Source organism: Mustelus asterias, chromosome 8 (assembly GCF_964213995.1).
Source record: "Mustelus asterias chromosome 8, sMusAst1.hap1.1, whole genome shotgun sequence".
NCBI lineage: Eukaryota > Metazoa > Chordata > Chondrichthyes > Carcharhiniformes > Triakidae > Mustelus > Mustelus asterias.
The window spans coordinates 79,205,381-79,224,219 of NC_135808.1; the positions used below are offsets into that span (position 1 = coordinate 79,205,381).

At 41.1% G+C, this 18,839-nt stretch overlaps 1 protein-coding gene across 1 annotated transcript in view; it reads left to right on the plus strand.

Annotated features, from left to right (window-relative positions):
- Positions 1-18,839, plus strand: part of hmcn1 (hemicentin 1) — a 493,052-nt gene that overhangs the window by 292,895 nt on the left and 181,318 nt on the right. Inside the window, exons 40-43 of the mRNA XM_078218304.1 lie at positions 2,246-2,369; positions 11,042-11,217; positions 14,627-14,723; positions 18,025-18,147. Of these exons, the coding sequence (XP_078074430.1) occupies positions 2,246-2,369; positions 11,042-11,217; positions 14,627-14,723; positions 18,025-18,147 (520 nt within the window). The remainder of the gene's footprint in view (positions 1-2,245; positions 2,370-11,041; positions 11,218-14,626; positions 14,724-18,024; positions 18,148-18,839) is intronic.

Here is an 18,839-nt window from a genome sequence, read left to right on the forward strand (position 1 = left end):
ATCTCAGAGTAAGCGGTTGCCTGTTTAAGACAGAGACGAGGAGGAATTTTTTCTCAGATGATAGTGAATCTGTGGAATTCTTTACCACAGAGAGCTATAGAGGCTGGGTTGTTAAGTATCTTCAAGACTGAGATATAGATTTTTAATCAGTAAGGGAATCAAGGGTTATGGGGATAAAGCGGGAAAGTGGAATTGAGGATTATATCAGATCAGTCATGATCTCATTGAGTGGTAGAGCAGACTCGATGGGCCAAATGGCCGCCTTCTGTTCCTACATCTTGTAGTTTTATTTAGTGAGCAACAGGAAGAGGCCAATAGGGGAAATCCAGCCACTAGCAGTGGGAAGGCAGTGATTCTTGTTGATGAGCCACTTAAAACCAGTTACTTCTGAACCTATTAGGATTTAATGGTGGCTCAGAGATTTAATGGAACTTGCATGGGTCTCGTGCCTCTAGAAAGCACTGTTGTTTCTGCTAGCTGCTTGTCGGGGATTCCACATTGACAGACACTCTGCATCCGATTAAGGAACTTGGCATGGGAAGGTGGGGGGCGGGGGAACCATGAGAACTGCCTTCCTGCCCCCAACCCCTCTTGCCTCATCCGCCACCAGCTCCTACATCCCCAAAAACTAAGTCAGCAACCCGTTCCTGACAAACCCCAGCCTGCCCCATTTACCCCACTCCAGCAATGATCTCTGATGAAGACCCCTGTGTGTTAATGGCAGTGGCCATCCTTCCAAGTGGTGCTGCCAGTACTGGGGAGGTTGGCAGCTCTTGGGGACAAGATTTCAATCTGACGCAAAGCGCTGTACTGTCCAGATCTGTGTCTACTTACTTGTAATAATGTAGTTGAACCTTAAATGCCCTCGGAAATGGCCTAGCAAGCCACTCAGTTCAAAGACAATTAGGGACAGGCAGTAAATGCTGACCCAGACTGCAATGCCACATCGCCTGAATGAATAAAATAAAGTTGGGCTTCCCAGCGAAAAGTGATATGGGATTCCCACCGATTCTCCAACCAATGAGCAGGACCAGGAACCCTACTGTCTACACTAAATTCTGCCCATAGTCACGTAAGGGAAGAAATGGTGAAAATTATCTTAAAACTGTGTCTTAATTGGTGGATCACAGCAGTAAACTAAAATAAATTTCCATCTGAAACAGACTATTGACGTGATCTCTCAGCTACAGGTGATTGTATTTGCATGACCTGTAACCTTAAAATGTGAAAAATAAGACTATCTTTTTTGAGATAATACCCTGATTTCCTGCCATCTCTATTGACAGCCTGACCATGGCCACCCCTTATCAGCAGGGTACCCTCTTGATTTATTGTGGTCCTTTTCCCAGATGACTGACTAATCAGCTGCTCTTCGGGCCTTCAGTGGACGGGTAGACAATGCATATCCCACCACATGAACATAATAAACGAGGTTCACTGGCATGAGGTGGACGGTCTATTTTTTTGACTTGTTGGGGTTCATAACTGGCAGGCTTGACATGCTACTAATGAGATGGCTATCGACCACGTCTGTGGTGATGCTCATGTATTATTATCTTTTCCTTTCGCTTAAAGGAGAAGCGCATTCTTCTGAACTGTCTGGTAATTGTAAATCTTGTGGCTACTTTCTATGTGCTTAACAGCAGTTTTCTCAATTGCCTGTGTTGCCTGCTTTAGAACTGATGACCAAAGGCAGATTGGAGCCATTTATTTTGTACAGATCTCCATCTAGTGTGACATGGTGCAATTCTGCTCCTGTGATTTCAAAATATAGGAGGCAAGAGATTCAAAATTGCAAGGAAACAATAGTTACCCAGCATCACACATTGTCCCCCACTGCCCACCCCCAGTTCAGTGAGCTACATGCTCACTGCACAGCTCAGCAACTGGATTCTAAAGAGGCCTGAAACTGAAATGATTTGTGTTTTCACCAAATCTATTGGGATGAGTGTCGTGGACACACCACAAACCAGTCAAAAGTTCAAAATTGCCCCCAGAGAAATCATAGCCACAGCCCATTGTTCCTATACATACTATCATCTTGTAGAACTGAATGTGAAATGTCCTACACAAAATGTTTTTCAAAACATTGAAACAAGGAGCAACTTAACAACACCAACAAGTTTACATTTAGCATTTTATGATAATTATGCACAAAGCCATTTCCTTTTAACTTTACTTTTGCTTAAGAATTTGATCCTCTTATGCATGTTCTTTAATGTGTTGTGGATATCCTTCCTTGCAGGTTCTATCGGGAGGTCGAGTGCTTGCTATCACCAACACTCAGATCAGTGACACTGGCAAATACACATGTGTAGCGGTAAATACTGCAGGTGAACAGCAACGGGACATTGACCTCAGAGTTCATGGTAACATTATTACAAATCTTCCTCTTGTTTTTGTTTGAACTCCCCGAAAGGATGTGTTTAAGTTAAACTGAGTCATCTGTACACAAGAAAACACTGATCTATCTGCCTAGAGATGTTTCTTGCTTTCCAGCCATAATACAATCTCAACCGATGAGTGTCCATTTCCCATTTATTTTAATAGTCCACATCAATCATGTTCCATGTGCATCTTCAGCTGATCAAAGAAGCAGTTCTTGAAACTTTCCATTTGTGTTTATTGTAGATGTGTAGTTTTGTCTGCAACAATTTATTTATATAGCACCTTTAACATAACAAAAACTTTACAGGAGCATTATAAAATAAAATATGACACCGAGCTACTTAAAATGGTAATGTTTCAGGCATATACATTCATCCAAATGTAGCTAAATCAAGAGTGACACTTTATAGATGGCCAGTTTAACAATTGTAAGCATGATGTGTCTTTTTTAAAGTAATGAAAGACTTTTATTGGAAAATATTACATTTTACAATGATTTGATTTATTATTGTCACGTGTATTTAAGTGTATTTAAGCGGTTATTGGATAGACACATGGAGCACACCAGGATGATAGGGAGTGGGATAGCTTGATCTTGGTTTCAGATAAAGCTCGGCACAACATCGTGAGCCGAAGGGCCTGTTCTGTGCTGTACTGTTCTATGTTCTATGTATTAGCATACAGTGAAAAGTATTATTTCTTGCATGCTATACAGACAATGCATATCATTCATAGAGAAGGAAAGGAGAGAGTGTAGAATGTAGTGTTACAGTCATAGCTAGGGTGTAGAGAAAGATCAACTTAGTGCAAGGTAGGTGCATTCAAAAGTCTGATGGCAGCAGGGAAGAAGCTGCTCTTGAGTCGGTTGGTATGTGACCTCAGACTTTTGTATCTTTTTTCCTGACGGAAGAAAGTGGAAGAGAGTATGTCCGGAGTGGGTGGGTCCTTCAAAAGGTTATACACTTAACTTTATTATCCAGCACACTCCCAACCAAATCCTTCAGGAATTTTGGATGTTCCCTTAATAGGAATCGTCACTTTACCAACTGGAAGCAACGAAGTAGTTATCCGGAATCTGTACCTGTAGACTGTATTATTTTATACTTTAGTTTATGTTTGAATCTACTGTTGAAAATTAGACGTAAAAAGAATACCGTACTTCCTGAGCACTTGCCTATTAGTTAGTGCTACAAGTATTGTGATGTGTTCCATTGTAAATGGAACTCTCCCTGAACCAGCATTTTTTATTAACTGGCAACACCCATTCCCCATGCATGCCAGCTAATAAAGATTTTACTGTAATAGCATAGTCATTATCATGCACAGATGAATTAACCTTCAACAAAATGGCAGCAAACGTGCTTAATTATGGCCACAAAGAGTGCACAAGTTCTGCAAAGTTTGCCATGCTATCTTACAAAATTAAGTTCCATTCTAGTCTGTTGTCTAAGGGGAAGAGGAGGTGTTGTGTTGTGAATGTTGATATCACTTTAAGAACCTATATTATGTGGTTAACTGTTCCCATATTTTGATTTGATTTATTATTGTCACATGTATTAGTATACAGTGAAAAGTATTGTTTCTTTCGTGCTATACAGACAAAGCATACCATTCATAGAGAAGGAAACGAGAGAGTGCAGAATGTCGTGTTCCAGTCATAGCTAGGGTGTAGAGAAAGATCAACTTAATGCAAGATGGATCCGTTCAAAAGTCTGATAACAGCAGGGAAGAAGCTGTACTTGAGTCGGTTGGCACGTGACCTCAGACTTTTGTATCTTTTTCCCGACGGAAGAAGGTGGAAGAGAGAATGTCTGGGATGCGAGGGGTCCTTAATTATGCTGGCTGCTTTGCCGAGGCAGCGGTAGTGTAAACAGAGGCAAAGGATGGGAGGCTGGTTTGCATGATGGATTGGACTACATTCACAAGCTTTTGTAGTTTCTTGCAGCCTTGGGCAGAGCAGGAGCCATACCAAGCTGTGATACAACCAGAAAGAATGCTTTCTATGGTGCATCTGTAAAAGTTGGTGAGAGTCATAGCTGACATGCCAAATTTCCTTAGTCTTCTGAGAAAGTAGAGGCGTTGGTCGGCTTTCTTAATTATAGTGTCAGCATGGGGAGACCAGGACAGATTGTTGGTGATCTGGACACCTAAAAACATAAAGTTTTCAACCCCAAGTCGTCCCCATTGATGTAGACAGGGCATGTTCTCCTCTATGATTCCTGAAGTCGATAACAATCTCCTTCGTTTTGTTGACATTCCAAGTGTCTGAAGGTGCCGGCACTGCTTATTCTGCTTGGGCAGTTCTGGTGTGTGGGAAAGGATCAAACACATTGGAATGGTGAAGGAAATTATTAGATAGGCTAACTTCAAAGATGAGCTGAGTTTGTATGTTGCAGAATATACAAAATGCATATTACTAGGTAGAAATTGTTCGAAATTATTCCTTTAAAGTGGGAGTCTCTAGACAGGTCAGTACATCAGAGGTCTTTGATAAAGGGGGGAGTACTTAAACTTAGTGAGAATTAGTGTTGGAGAAGCTAAACGTTATTTGACAGAAAGTTAATTAACCTCTTGCAAACCATGGAGACTGTGGAAGAGAGTGCTATTCCAGTCAGAACAAACCCATACAAATTTCTCTATGCAACAAAAAAGCAAATGGAACAGGAGTTGGATCATCTCCAAAAACATAGGCTGGAATTGTACCGGCACACTCACCCGAGGCTTGTAAGATCGTGCCTGAGGCCAATGGAGAATGCCATTCTGCGAGCCTTGCCCACCCTGATTTCAGGGTGGGTGTGCCATTAAAATCAGGGCCGCAGTGTCATGATGCCTGTCCTACACAGAATGGAGTTCAGGCATTGTTCTGTTTTTAAAAAAGGATGATGTGGTTCAACTATGCAGCAATTACAAGAATAGCATTAACCCAATATTGAGCCCGGTGGCAGCCCCAAAGATAAATGTTGAAGACATACTTTCAAGTTTGAGTATAGGAGGAGTATTTTCCAAGTTAGACCTAGCACATGCCTACAATCAGTTAGAGCTAGATGAACTGTCGAAAAAGTACTCACAAAGGTTTGTTTCAATAGTATAGATTGGTATATGGCATTACTACAGCACCAGCAATTTGGTAGAATTTATGGAGGAAAGAGTTCAAGGTATACCTGCCTATCACCTCCCAACACCCCTCCAAGGAATGGAAGAGCTGGGCCTTTTCACGCATTTGCCCGATGTAACTATCAAGAGGAAATTGGACTTTGGTACAAACAAAAGCAAACCGCCTGTTGAACTGGTAACTTCAATTCAAATTACATTGATGGAATCAAGGCAGGTATAAAGATAAAGTGAGCACGTGCTTTTGAGATCTTCCTGATCTAAATTGGATATGGAAGTTTCATGTCAGCTGTTCACAACATGAGCCAGCACTGCACAGAGCTTGTTTGAACATGCTCCAGATCCCACTGGAAGCAATGGGAGGTAAAGTCATATAAACTGAGAATATATTTCAGATGGAAAGTCCTTTACATAAAAAAATACAGTTTCATACTCTCTTCAAAACAATATAAAATACATTGTCCATTTTTTCATACACAAACCTTCACATTAAACCAAATATTGTCATGTTACATCAGTCTATTCATAGTATATAAACTTCTAACACTGGAAATGGTAAAATAGAACTAATTAGAGCAATTCATCTGAGTAAACCAACAATTTTTCTTTGGGAAAGTGGCTATCTCTGTTGTAAGAGCTAAAGTTAAGCAGTTTGCCAATCTAATTAGCTACAGAGAGGTAGTTTTATATCCACAGTTAAGTTTTGACTTCATCTGATTGAAAGCAGTTAATACTATCAGAGTGTCACATCTGAAATATCATAGTTAGCACCTAAATAAGAAAAGGGTGTAATGTAAGATACATTGAAGAAGCATAAGAACATTTCTTTTCTCCTCTGACCCATTATTTCTGATTCTCAAAGGGTTAAGGTGTTCACTGCTAAAACATGATTATTATTGTAATCATGAATCATTTTTGAAAAAAAACAATTAGGTTATTTTTTTAATAATTTCACACAGCTGTAGTTTAGAAGTCTGGCAAACACATTCAGTGCAACGAGATATTGCTTGTACTGTTCTGCATGATATTTAGAAGAGCACGTGCCAACTCAGTATTGATTCATGTGGCCAACATAGTGTATCTTGCCAGCTGTTAGAACTCTAAGCCAATTGCTCTTTTTTTGCTAACAAATCCGAATGCTATAATCTTTTGAGCCTTCTGATGCTTTGCTATATTCCACTTTAGTTGCTGGCAGTGTACAAAGAAGCATAAATTTACTTTAGGAAGTATTTTCTTACCAAAAACTGGAACATGTTTTGCAGGTTTATTTGCAGCTTTGTTACATGTCTTAATTGTAACCACTTATTGCAGGCTTTAAGACAGTTTCCATCTTGCTCACAATAAGGGACGATTCTCTCAAAAAAGTTCCAAGTGCTGAATTTGTGGGAAAACTGGTGTAAATCCCGATCAATGCGACTTCACACAAGAATTTCCCACACTCTGTGCAATGTAGCGGTCACAATCGTGAATATCATTAACAGCTCGGGGGGGCGGGGCCTATTCATGCGAGAATCTGACAGTTCCGGTGTGCAGTGGCCCCAAACTGTCAGCCTGCAGTTTGCTGGCTAGCTCGATCACTGACCAGCTCGTGGAGCCCATGAGCATTCCCGGGCCAGCCCCGACACCCACCCCCACGCGAGGCACACCCCCACCCCCTGGCAGAAACCCCCACACCCCTGGCAGACCCACGCCCCTGGCAGACCCCCACTCGGCAGGCCACCCACCCTAGCCCACCCCGATCGCTGGCCTCCCTCCAGCCCCGATCGATCCCAATGCAGAGTGGCAGCGGGACGCCCCCCACTCCCACCGATCACCCCCTAGGCCATGTCCCACCTGGCCCCGCCCCCAAGGAACTGCCCCCTAAGCCCCACCCCCTTGGCACTACCCCATTCCCAGTGAGCAGCGCCAAGGTGCCCCTTGGGCTGTACAAGGGGGCACAAGCTGGTACTGCCAGGGTGCCCATGCCCAGGGGGCACCACCCCTCCGCTGCCTGACTCCGTGCCCCGATTTCCCCCACTTCACTCCAGCGGGGTCATCTCGCTAGTTCCCTGAAAGTGGGGAGCTAGTCTGAACGCCGCTGGAGTGAACTTGTACTGGCGGGGTGGGAGATGCTAGCAGGCCCAGATACTTCAGTCCCGGGCCCGATAATCACATTTAAATTACATTCAACTTAGTTTAAAATAACTTAGCTGCTGTTTCCGCCGGTTTCCAGCGTAGTCTCGACTGCGCCGGATATCCAATACTGGGAGATGCGCGCACGTCGGGAACGCATGCGCAAATCCTGCGAATCGGTCGACACGCGATTCTCCCGGCCCGCCGCACTAAAACAGTAATGCAGCGGGTTGGGAGAATCGCCCCCATTATCTCTAATAATGTTTAATGGACATAAATATAGTTGCCTACTCAAAGCTGTAGCAATTGACAACTTCACTGGATGAGTTTTTGAGATTGAGATAAAACCCCAAGATTGACCATCACTGGAATTCACTTTAATTCTTTGAGATGGTTTGGTCAATTTTTAGCCAAACTATGAGATGGTGAAAAAGCAGCACTGAAAGGTTCTGTTTCTAACAAGAAGGATATTCATATATTGGCAAATCCTACACAGTTGGTACTTCCAGATGTTTGAGCACAGACCATCACTACCATCAGTTGTGGAAAACACTGCAGCCCAACAATTGTGGTTGGTAGGCTGAATGGCCTCCTTCTGAGCAATACATTTTCTATGTTTCTGTAATTAACCTCAAAGATATGAAAATTTAGAAACAAAAATTTGGAGAAATAGAAATAAAACAGTTTTGTTCATAACTTAGTCCAAATTTACTGATTAAGAGAAAGGGTGTTGATTTCAAAAGCATGCTTGTAAAGATTAGTTTGTAAAGATTAGCTTTGGTTTGAAAGAGAGAGTGAAACATACATAAATTAACAAAGAGTAGTTTGAGTGAATCTTTAATGTTACCTCTTTTTTTCATGGAAGTACATGGGTAATTTATTTAAGTGTCCATGGTGTTGGAGGTAGTATATTGGCATGGATAGAGAATTGGCTAATGAGCAGGAAACCAAGAGTAGGGATAAGGGGTTCTTTTTCAGGTTGTAACCAGTGGAGTTCCACAGGGATTGGCGCTAAGATTGCGACTGTTTGCAATATATATTAACGATGTGAAGGAATCAAGCAAATGTACTGTCGTCAGACACAAAAATAAGTGAAAAGGCAAGTTTCGAGAGGGATACAAACAGTTTCAAAGAGATATTGATAGGTCAAGTGGGCAAAAAGTCGGCAGATGGAGTATAATGAGGGAAAATGTGAAGTCGTTCATTTTGGAAGGGAGAACAAAAGAACAGAGTATTATTTAAATGGAGAAAAACTGCAGAAAGCTGCAAAACAAAAGGACTTAGGGGAGCTTGTGCATAAAACACACAAAGCTAGCACACAGGTGCAGCAGGTAATCAGAAAGGCTCATGGAATGTTGGCCCTTATTTCAAGGGGGTTGGAGTTTAAGAGTGGGAAAGTTTTGCTGCAACTGTGCAAAGACTGGTGAGACCATATCTGGAATTCTGTGAACAGGTTTGATCCCCTTATTTAAGGAAATATACTATTTCACTGGAGCCAGTTCAGAGAAGGTTCACTAGGATGATCCCCGGTATGGAGAGATTGTTTTATGAGGAAAGATTAAACAGGTTGGGACTCAACTCATTGGAATTTAGAAGAATGAAAGGTAATGTCATTGAAACATGCAGGAATCCTAAGCGGCTTGAAGGGTAAATGCTGAGAGGATGTTTCCTGTCATGGGAGAGTCTAAGGTCAGAGGACATGAATATTAAACAGGCACCAATTTAAGACTGAGATGAGGAGGAATTTCTTCTCTCATAGGGTTGAGGGTTTTTGGAACTCCTTGACCTCTGTGGAGGCAGAGTCCTAGCATATATTTAAGGCTGAGGTAGATAGATTTTTGATTAGTAAGGGAATCAAAGGTAATGGGGATGTGAAGAATGTCCTATCAGCCATGATCTTATTGAATGGCTGAGCAGGTTCGAGAGGCTGAACAGCCTACTCCTGTTCCCATTTCTTATGGTCTTATGGTTATGGTACGTGCATGACTCCTTTAAATTTGTTGAATGGCTGAATATACACAGTAATTTAAAAGGGCTGACTTATGTGCGATCTCCTTTCAGATTGCTGTATAGCTGCACAGTTTTGAGGGAATGTTGATCTGAATCACAAGATGACTGAATCACCTTGTCTCGTAACTATTCTTATATAGCTTGTGCCTTAATGTACCTTAAAAGTAGCAAAACATCTCCGGGCACCACACAACAGTGGTAGCAGATAATATTTGATACTGAAGCACTAAGGATATATTGGGCCTGGGGACAATTGCAGTTGTTGCAACCTACAGCTTGATAATAATCAAAATCACTTGAGCCTTAAATTGCCAACTCTTTTAATGCGGTCTACCCCATATAATTTGAAGTCTTTTTTTGTGTTTTATCCAGTAATTCAAACCAAATTTTAGTTATTCCAAATTTTAGAATTTGAATACAGATTTTCCTACTCAAATTTCACCGCTCCAAGTCATGAACAGTGAAAGGCATACAACTCCAATTTTGCACTTTTCTTTCAATGAAGCTCATCAGACAGAAAGGTTAATGCTGCTTGCTAGACCTGTAACAATGCTAGCTTCCTCCAAGTTTGCTATTAAGGTTTGGTTACACTAAAACTGACTTTGCAATTATTTTCTATTCTTCTGATTATATTTCATCCCTCAAAAGAGAGGCGGTGCAGGTCTTAAACTACTCTGAAATCACTGTAGATCAATGATTGTCCATCTTTGACTAATAGAAAACAGATATAATGCTGGATCCAGCAACACGGCCATTTTATTCTGCTCTCGCCCAAACTAATATACATGCAAAGTTTAAAATTAGAATTTTTCATTAATTGGCTAGAATATCTGCCCATTGACTATGAATGGGTAAGAAGTTTAACAACACCAGGTTAAAGTCCAACAGGTTTATTTGGTAGCAAAAGCCACACAAGCTTTCGAGGCTCTAAGCCCCTTCTTCAGGTGAGTGGGAATTCTGTTCACAAACACTCACCTGAAGAAGGGGCTTAGAGCCTCGAAAGCTTGTGTGGCTTTTGCTACCAAATAAACCTGTTGGACTTTAACCTGGTGTTGTTAAACTTCTTACTGTGTTTACCCCAGTCCAACGCCGGCATCTCCACATTATGAATGGGTAGCCAGAGATTTTCTCATCTCTGTACAATAATGATGTTTTACAATGTATAGGGTAGTGTTCAAATGAATGAAGAACATTCCTTGCTACGCCCTGCTTGCAAATATACAAAACACTGATTATTATAATCGTGCCCCTTCTCAGGCTCCTATTGCACTGGATTCGAGACCTGATTTGCTGCTTTTACTTTTGGAGTATAAAATGTACATGTCACATTTATTCCTGTAGGTCAATGCTGGAGATTTCTTTCTGGAATATAGAGCAAAAACATAAATGTATGTCAGAGTAATACAATTTTGTTTTTCAGTTCCACCAAATATCATGGGAGAAGAACAAAATGCATCGGTTACTATCAACCAAGCTATTGTGCTGAAGTGTCAAAGTAATGCAATCCCTCCTCCAACTCTCAGCTGGCTGAAGGATGGAAAACCTCTGCTAAAGAAGCCAGGGCTGACTGTTTCTGACGATGGGAGTACTTTAAAGGTGAGTAATAGCAGCAACACCCACCTGCAGAGATCCTTTCTGCATGTTCTCCCTTTGGTTGACTGTTCTTGCAATAAATGTTTGTGAATGGCCTTGCATTGATTTTGGAATTGTAAATTTAAAAAAACAATGAAAAAGCTTCCTCATATCGTGTTACTTTTTTACCTTGATAGTCCCACTATCTTTTGTTCTAGTAACTGCCTTCACTAGTTGGGAGTATTCACCAAGTTCAGGTGAATGCCATAAACCCAATGAAGGCATTGAATCACGCACAAGAAAGAGTTTTAAAGTAAACTTGGGAGGGAGTGTTGAATGAAGTACCACTGTCTGTTCTGTACCATCAATGACATCTACAGGCATCTTTGTATTTCAATATCCTGCTTGACCATGTTTAGGAAAGAAATCATCAAGATAACATCACAAGAGTATCTAAAGTAAACTTATTAAATTATATTAAAATGTGTTTACATTTCCACAGTAGCAATTTTGTTTCTTTATTGTAAACTGTTGTCCTAGTGCCTAGAAATCAGCAAAGTTGCTTTGAATGATGAGGAGGGAGATGTGGCCAAATTTTTAATAAGGAAATGTATGTATTTAATATCTTTGCACGAATGTCTGGCAATAATTTTAAATGTTAGCTACTGTTAGTTGGGTCATAATTTACTGTGGCAGAGTGTCTAACAATGTCTGCTGTCAATTAGATTTGCCTTTGCACTTTTATGTTTTTAGGATTTTTCAAAGTGTGTGCTAATAATATTGCCGTGAGAGAAATTTAGCATTTGGGACCCGGATGAAAAGTGCAATTGTATTTCTCTTTAACCAATCAGATTGAAAAATTGTGAAAACAACAGTGCAAGGACTGAATTTGATTTTTTTACATCTCCAACGACAACTAAAACCTAAAGGAATGAGCCTCTACACTTACAATAGTTAATTTTCAGTGGCAAAGTAGTTGGCTGTCTCTACTTGATCCATGTCACTAAAAGGGTTCTTAAACTGAAATGGGCAAGACGTATCTTTCTATGGCAAGTTTAGTTCTTAGCTAAACACGAATACAACAGTATCACACCATTCAATGGAAGTCAATGATGAGCCCCACACTCTCTTTCTCACACTCTCTCTCTCATACACACACTCTTTCTCTCTCATACATAAACACTCACTCATCCTCTCTCACATTTTCTCTCGCTCTCCGTCACACTCTGTCTGAATTGCTCTCTCTGTCTGGCTCGCTCTTCTCTGTCTGGCTCGCTCTTTCACATGCAGACACACACAAACACAGCTTAGCAGCTGTAAACATCGGAGAGAATCAGTCTCTGATCGGAGTTGCAGATGTTTGCACATCTCCTATTCAATTGATCTGTAGTTTGAACTGGGAGGCTGCGGGCGGATACATTTGGTTTCAGGAGCCGAGCTGTGACCCACCATGTAGGGGTTGGACAAGCCTGATTTAAAGTATTGATAGCTAAAACTAAAAGCACTTGAATCCTCTTTATCTTGTGTAAATAAACATTGTGCAATTGACAGACTAGATCAGAGGGCAAAATCTATTAATCAGCAATGTTTTCCCAGGGGCACATCTGTTTCAACAGTCTAATGGGTGTCTTGGCTCTCAGCCAAAATACATAAAGAGACTTGGCTTGGAGTCTATGAGGAGTCATGGTGGTACGTGCAGGGGCATAGCTTGGCATAAGAGGTATGAGGGTTCATGGATGGTAGGTGGGGGCATGAGTTGGCATGGATGGAGCATGGGGAGCATGTGAGATGAGGACTATAGGGCTGTTCTTTTTTTACTGTTATTACAGCTGGAACAAAATCTGGACTAGGAATGGCCTTTTTAACAGCCTGCTTCCACACACAGCTGTCCCTGTGGCTAGCTCTGAACTCTTTCTGGGGGCATCAGGTCCAACTCTATTTAATACCAGCCCCCACCCTAGAATGAAAATCTATCCTTGCTGGCACTTTCTCATGAGGCAAGTGGACCATGCTGGGAAATTTACTGATTCCAGGGTGAAAGTCTAGCCCTTGGTGTCTGCTGTATTTGTGTAGGAAAACACTATTGATTTTCCTCCCAATATATCAATGGGGTTAATGGTGCTTGCCATTATTTGTAATTAAATGGCTCAGCAACTTTGAAGGGCAAGTGTAGAGTTAAATTCAAATGTCCAAAATATGCTATCCTAGTTTTGCCACTCTGCCATCAACTTCACAAAACTGCCTCTCTTTATGTGCCTCATCATTGACATGCATTCAATGGCTTGTGGTTACTGTATTTGTGCAACTGATACAAACGAATCATGCCAAAAAAGTTAAGTCTTGGTAAAAAGTATTGGCAATCTGAAATTGAAACAGAAAATACTGGAAGGATCAAAATGTTAACTCTGTTTCTCTCCACAGATGCTGCGAGACCTGCTGAGTTTCTGTTTCTTATTTAATTGTTGGCAATTTCAGTCTAAGTGCCTTTTCATAACCTGGATCTTGTAGTCTCAAAATCACTGAATGCTGAGAGGTTTGCCACTGAGTGCTGCAACAGTACCACAACTTCCAAGAAACCCACTTACACTCAAATATAGAAGCTGCAGTGTGCCTGAATGGGCCCTGGAGGAGGCTGTGTTGACGTTTCCACTAGGACATGTCATTTGGGCTGATTGCCCAGCAGTTACACCTCTTTTTACATTGATCTTTTTAGTAGCAAACACTCAGCCTCCTTGGGAGCGAGTATTGTTAAAACTCACTCACTCCTTCAGTTCCTCTTTCCCTAACCCTCCAGACTCCTCCAGCTCCACTCCCTGGCTCCCCTTGGCCCACACTCCCAGCACCCTGGCTCCTCCTTCCCCAAATGCCCAGCTCTCCCTCCCCCCATGGTCTTCTTCCTTCATGCCCTCCTCTACCCTCACACCCTTACTTTCTCTCTCTCCATTTCCCCCTCTGCCCTCCACAACCACCACACCCCCAGCCAAAAAACCTCTTCATCATATGCTGTTTATGATGTTGGCAACTGGGGAGTTGAAGTGAAGCTTGGGGGAAACTTGAGGGTTGAAGGGGAAGCCTAATTGAAATTGCATCAAATAAGAAATTGTAAAGGTATGAGAACCCCTTACCTGTTACTGAGCTGAACACACACTAATTAAAGCCATTAAAAACAAATATGTATCATGCATCATCAGACAAGAGCAGTCTCCTTTTGAGTTTGAACTCTCAAAATTATTCCTCCAAAATTTTTCTTCATTTCTGCACCATTATCTGTGGCAGGAGAAAGAGAATGATAAAAGAGGATTCAAGAAACCTGTAATGCTTTACAACACTATATTGTAACATTAACTTGCTTAAATAGAAATGTCAAAATGTTAGGAAAATGCTCATTGCACATAATCTACTAGTATCCTAACTTTCTTTCCCTAACTCATAGATTGAGGCTGCTCAAGTCCTGGACGCTGGTCGTTATACATGTGAAGCCACAAATGTGGCTGGTAAAACAGAGAAGAACTACAACTTAAACATTTGGGGTATGTTGGCATTGCTATTGTACAGGAATGGATAAGAATATTTTAAAAAGTTTTCTAAATATCACTTTTGTCTAAACTGCAAGTGAATATTAGAATGCAGATCACAAGTTGTAATTTTTGTATTTTGCCGAAATTCTTTGTAATATATTTGTAATATCGGAGATTTCTTTCCACTGTCTGCCGAGTAGCTGGTTTTCCCTATTCACCGGCTGGAAGCATTGGCTTTAAAACATGATTGTGTGGTTTGACCCCCATAACCCTTGCCAACAAGTGGGCTGGGTTGAATTTCGAAAGATTGGAGTCCATTTGAGAAGTTGTTTGTAAGAAGAGGACCACAGAAATGTGCGGTTGTTGGAAGAAAGTTTGTGAAAGTTGTTTGGAGCTAGGAGAGAGGCTTGCACCAGGGGAAAAGTTAAAACAGAGATTCTGAAAGCTGTGGATGAAGCTTGAAGCAGAGAAGGAAGCTATGTCCGAGAGAAATAAAGTGTTGGGAAGACAGCCTATAGTCTGTAACGGGCAACTGGCTTTCTGGCACAGTCTTACTTAACAAATTGTGCTTTTGGGTGGCACGGTGACACAGTGGTTAGCACTGTTGACTCACCACCAGGGTCCCGGGTTCAAATCCCGGCTTGGGTCACTGTGTGGAATTTGCACATTCTACCCGTGTCTGCGTGGGTTTCCTCCAGGTGCTCTGGTTTCCTCCCACAGTCCAAAGATGTGCGGGTTAGGTGGATTGGCCATGCTAAATTCCCCTTAGTGTCAGGGGCTAGCTAGAGTAAATGCATGGGGTTATGGGGATAGGGTCTGGGTGGGATTGCGGTCAGTGCAGACTTGATGGGCCGAATGGCCGCCTTCTGCACTGCATGATTCTATGATTCTATTCTATTCTATGAATGGGCCTCCAGTTATTTACCAGTTAAAATACTGTACTTTTTAAAAGTTATTTCAATGTGGCTCCATAAGTGCTCCTACTGTTTCCACAGCAATACTGTGGGCAGATGCCAGCCCATGCTCATACCACCCTCACCTGTTCTCCCCATCCCTATTCCAGGAATTATCTGTGACCAGGCTCAGTGTTTGAGTCAGCTGATTTGAGAAGGCCCAAGCCAGCAAGTATCATTAAGATGCTTGATGGATGTCTACAGTTCACTGGCTTTATTGAAATGTAGCCCATGGCCCAATTAGGTGTAAGCCTCAGGCCTTCGTTTTCAGGTACACGTTCTAGAGAAGATCGCATCAATCCCTGGCATAAAACTGATTCCTTGGCTATTGCATGTATTTACAAGTTTCAACAAAGACCCTGATAGCTACAAACCAATAATTTTACTGCTGATTGTAGTGAACCTCACATTAATTAGATATTAAGTTCAATGTTATGCTTCCTCTTGTTGGAAATGGCCTTTGCCTGGCATACATGTGACACAAATATTTCTTGCCACTTAACCCAAACCTGAATGCTGTCCAGGTGTTGCTGCATGCAGGCACGGACTGCTTCATTATCTGAGTATTTGTAAATGGAGATGACCTTTGCAATTGTCAGCAAAGAGCTCCACTGCTAATGTTCTGAAGGTTATTGATGAGGTGATGATGATTGGTCTAGGCCAACATCTTAGGGCTGTAATAATTAGCTGTCAACTGTCACAACCATCTTCCTTTGTTCCAGATCTGACTCCAACCATTGTAGAGCTTTTCCTCTGATCTCATTGACTTAAATTTTACTAAGGCTCTTTGCTGCCTTGGTGTTAAAGGCAGTAACTTTCAGTTCATGCATGCAGTGAACTGTAGAGAAAATGTTTATCATTTTATTGCATAAGAGATTGATTGTTAAGAATGCCATAGTCAGTAGGAGCTCATTGGATCATTTATTTCAATAAAGAGATTTTATCTCAGAGAAGGAAGAAAAATCCAGGTTGATGGAATAAAAGTCCAATTTAAGAATTCCAACTGAAATGGGTTAGAGAACTTTTAATCCAATTTTTGATGCCTGTGGTTCCATAACACAAAATTGCTGACAGTTTGGAATTATTATTCAAAGGCACAAGGATGATGAATGTGGGAAATCAAAATTTAGTCTCTAGTGAAGTATAGGCTTATTTCTCTGAGGTTAGATTTCAAGCACATTATCAGTGTAATGTAACTTTTACTCTTGCATCTGGCTGGATGATATGTCACTTGGGGACGCCTGATCCTGATATTGATGCCAAATGCAGAGAATTCCATTTTCCGGTATACGTTACCTTGGAGTCTAAATTTATTATCCTGGTTTAAGAACAAAAGCACAGCCTGGTTGGGATTGACACAAAGAGCTGTACCTTGACAACCTCTAAGTGCACACTTCTTTCTTTTTCCATTTTTAATTTCCTGGTTTCTGTACAAGTTGATATTTAAAGATCTGGGACATAGATGGTATCTTTAGAATGATCTGACTAGTGATTGGGTTAAAATGCCAGACTTCACTTCATTTGCAAGTCACCAGTGAAACATTTTTAAGGTTAATGTGAACTTGGCAATAAGATATTAAACAGTGGGAACAAAGATTGGCCCTTTAATAATTTAGCCTCTTTGCTCTTATTTTTGGAAATTTGTATCCAAAGTGATTGTTCTTAAACTTTGAGACATTGAAGATCATGAAAAATTGGTCCCTTGCCTTTTGAAAATTACAATTCGTATCAGTTTAATACAATTGTTGAACATATTTCAACTACTCTAGTCTGGAGCCAGTTGAAGCTACTTCTTATAAACAGACTGAACTTTATAAAGGAATTTGAAACTATATTTTTTATTAAACTATTCAACTAAACTGAAGCAGAATCAATTCAAACTCTCTTTGTTTCTACAGACCCGCCTTCAATTTCCAGAGAGCTCCATCTTTAACTAATTTTGTATCGATATAGAATAGAATAGAATCTACTGTGCAAGAGGCCATTTGGCCCATCGAATCTGCACTGACCGTAATCCCACCAGGCCCTATTCCCATAATCCCAGGCATTTACCCTAGCTAGTCCCCCGACATTAAGGGGCAATTTTTAGCATGGCCAATCCACCCAACCCACACATCTTTGGACTGTGGGAGGAAACCGGAGCACCCGGAGGAAACCCACGCAGACACGGGGAGAACATGCAAACTCTACACGACAGAATGTGCTTCATTCATAAAAAAATGACCAAGGTTGTTCACAATTATTTAGCTTTTCTACTTGTATTTTTATACTTTCTCAGAAAACGTGGCTTAGAATTACAACCCAAAACATCTGTTTATGTGGAGCCTGTTATGTAAACAAACTTGTATTTTATTGTTTAGTTCCACCCAGTATTCAAGGATCAAGTGAATTATCCAAGCTGACAGTCGTAGAAGGAAGCCAAATCAGCCTGATTTGTGAATCCAGCGGCATCCCACCACCAAGTCTGGTGTGGAAGAAAAATGGTGAGTAATTAACATCTACAGTAAAATATAGTTGAAAGGTGTAGGCTGTTAATTATAACATGGCGAGGCATCAGAGGCTGCAAAGCATCGGGTTATATCTATAGGATCCTTGAAATGAAAAAAAATACAATTGTCCATCTGGAATAGTAATATTAAAAAGCTACAACCACACTTGACTTCCTGTTGAAAACTTTTTCCCATTATAAATTTCAATGCCATATTGCTTATATAAACTTATCATGGTTCAATTACATTATTTTGCTATTGCTGGTACTGTAGCATCTCCACCCCCTGAGGCCCAGATCTTTTATGAGTGATTGCATTGCTGTTCTTTCCTCAAGAACATAAGAAGTATGAGCTGGAGTACGCCATTTAGCTCCTCGAGCCCACCCTACTATTCAGTAAGATCATAGCTGATAAATTTCTGCTCCTAATTTACTTTCCTGCCTGCCCCCATAAGCCTTGACTCCCTTGTCAATCAAAAATCTGTCTTACTCAATCTTGTATATATTCAATGTTCCAGCCTCCACTGCTCTCCGGGTAGTGAATTCCAAACGTTAATGACGCCCTGAGAGAAGAAATCCCTCTTCATCGCCATCTTAAATGGGAGACCCTTTTTCTGAAAGTTTGTCCCCTAGTTCTAAAGGGAAACATCCTTTCAACCTCTATTCTGTTATTCCCCTCATAATCAT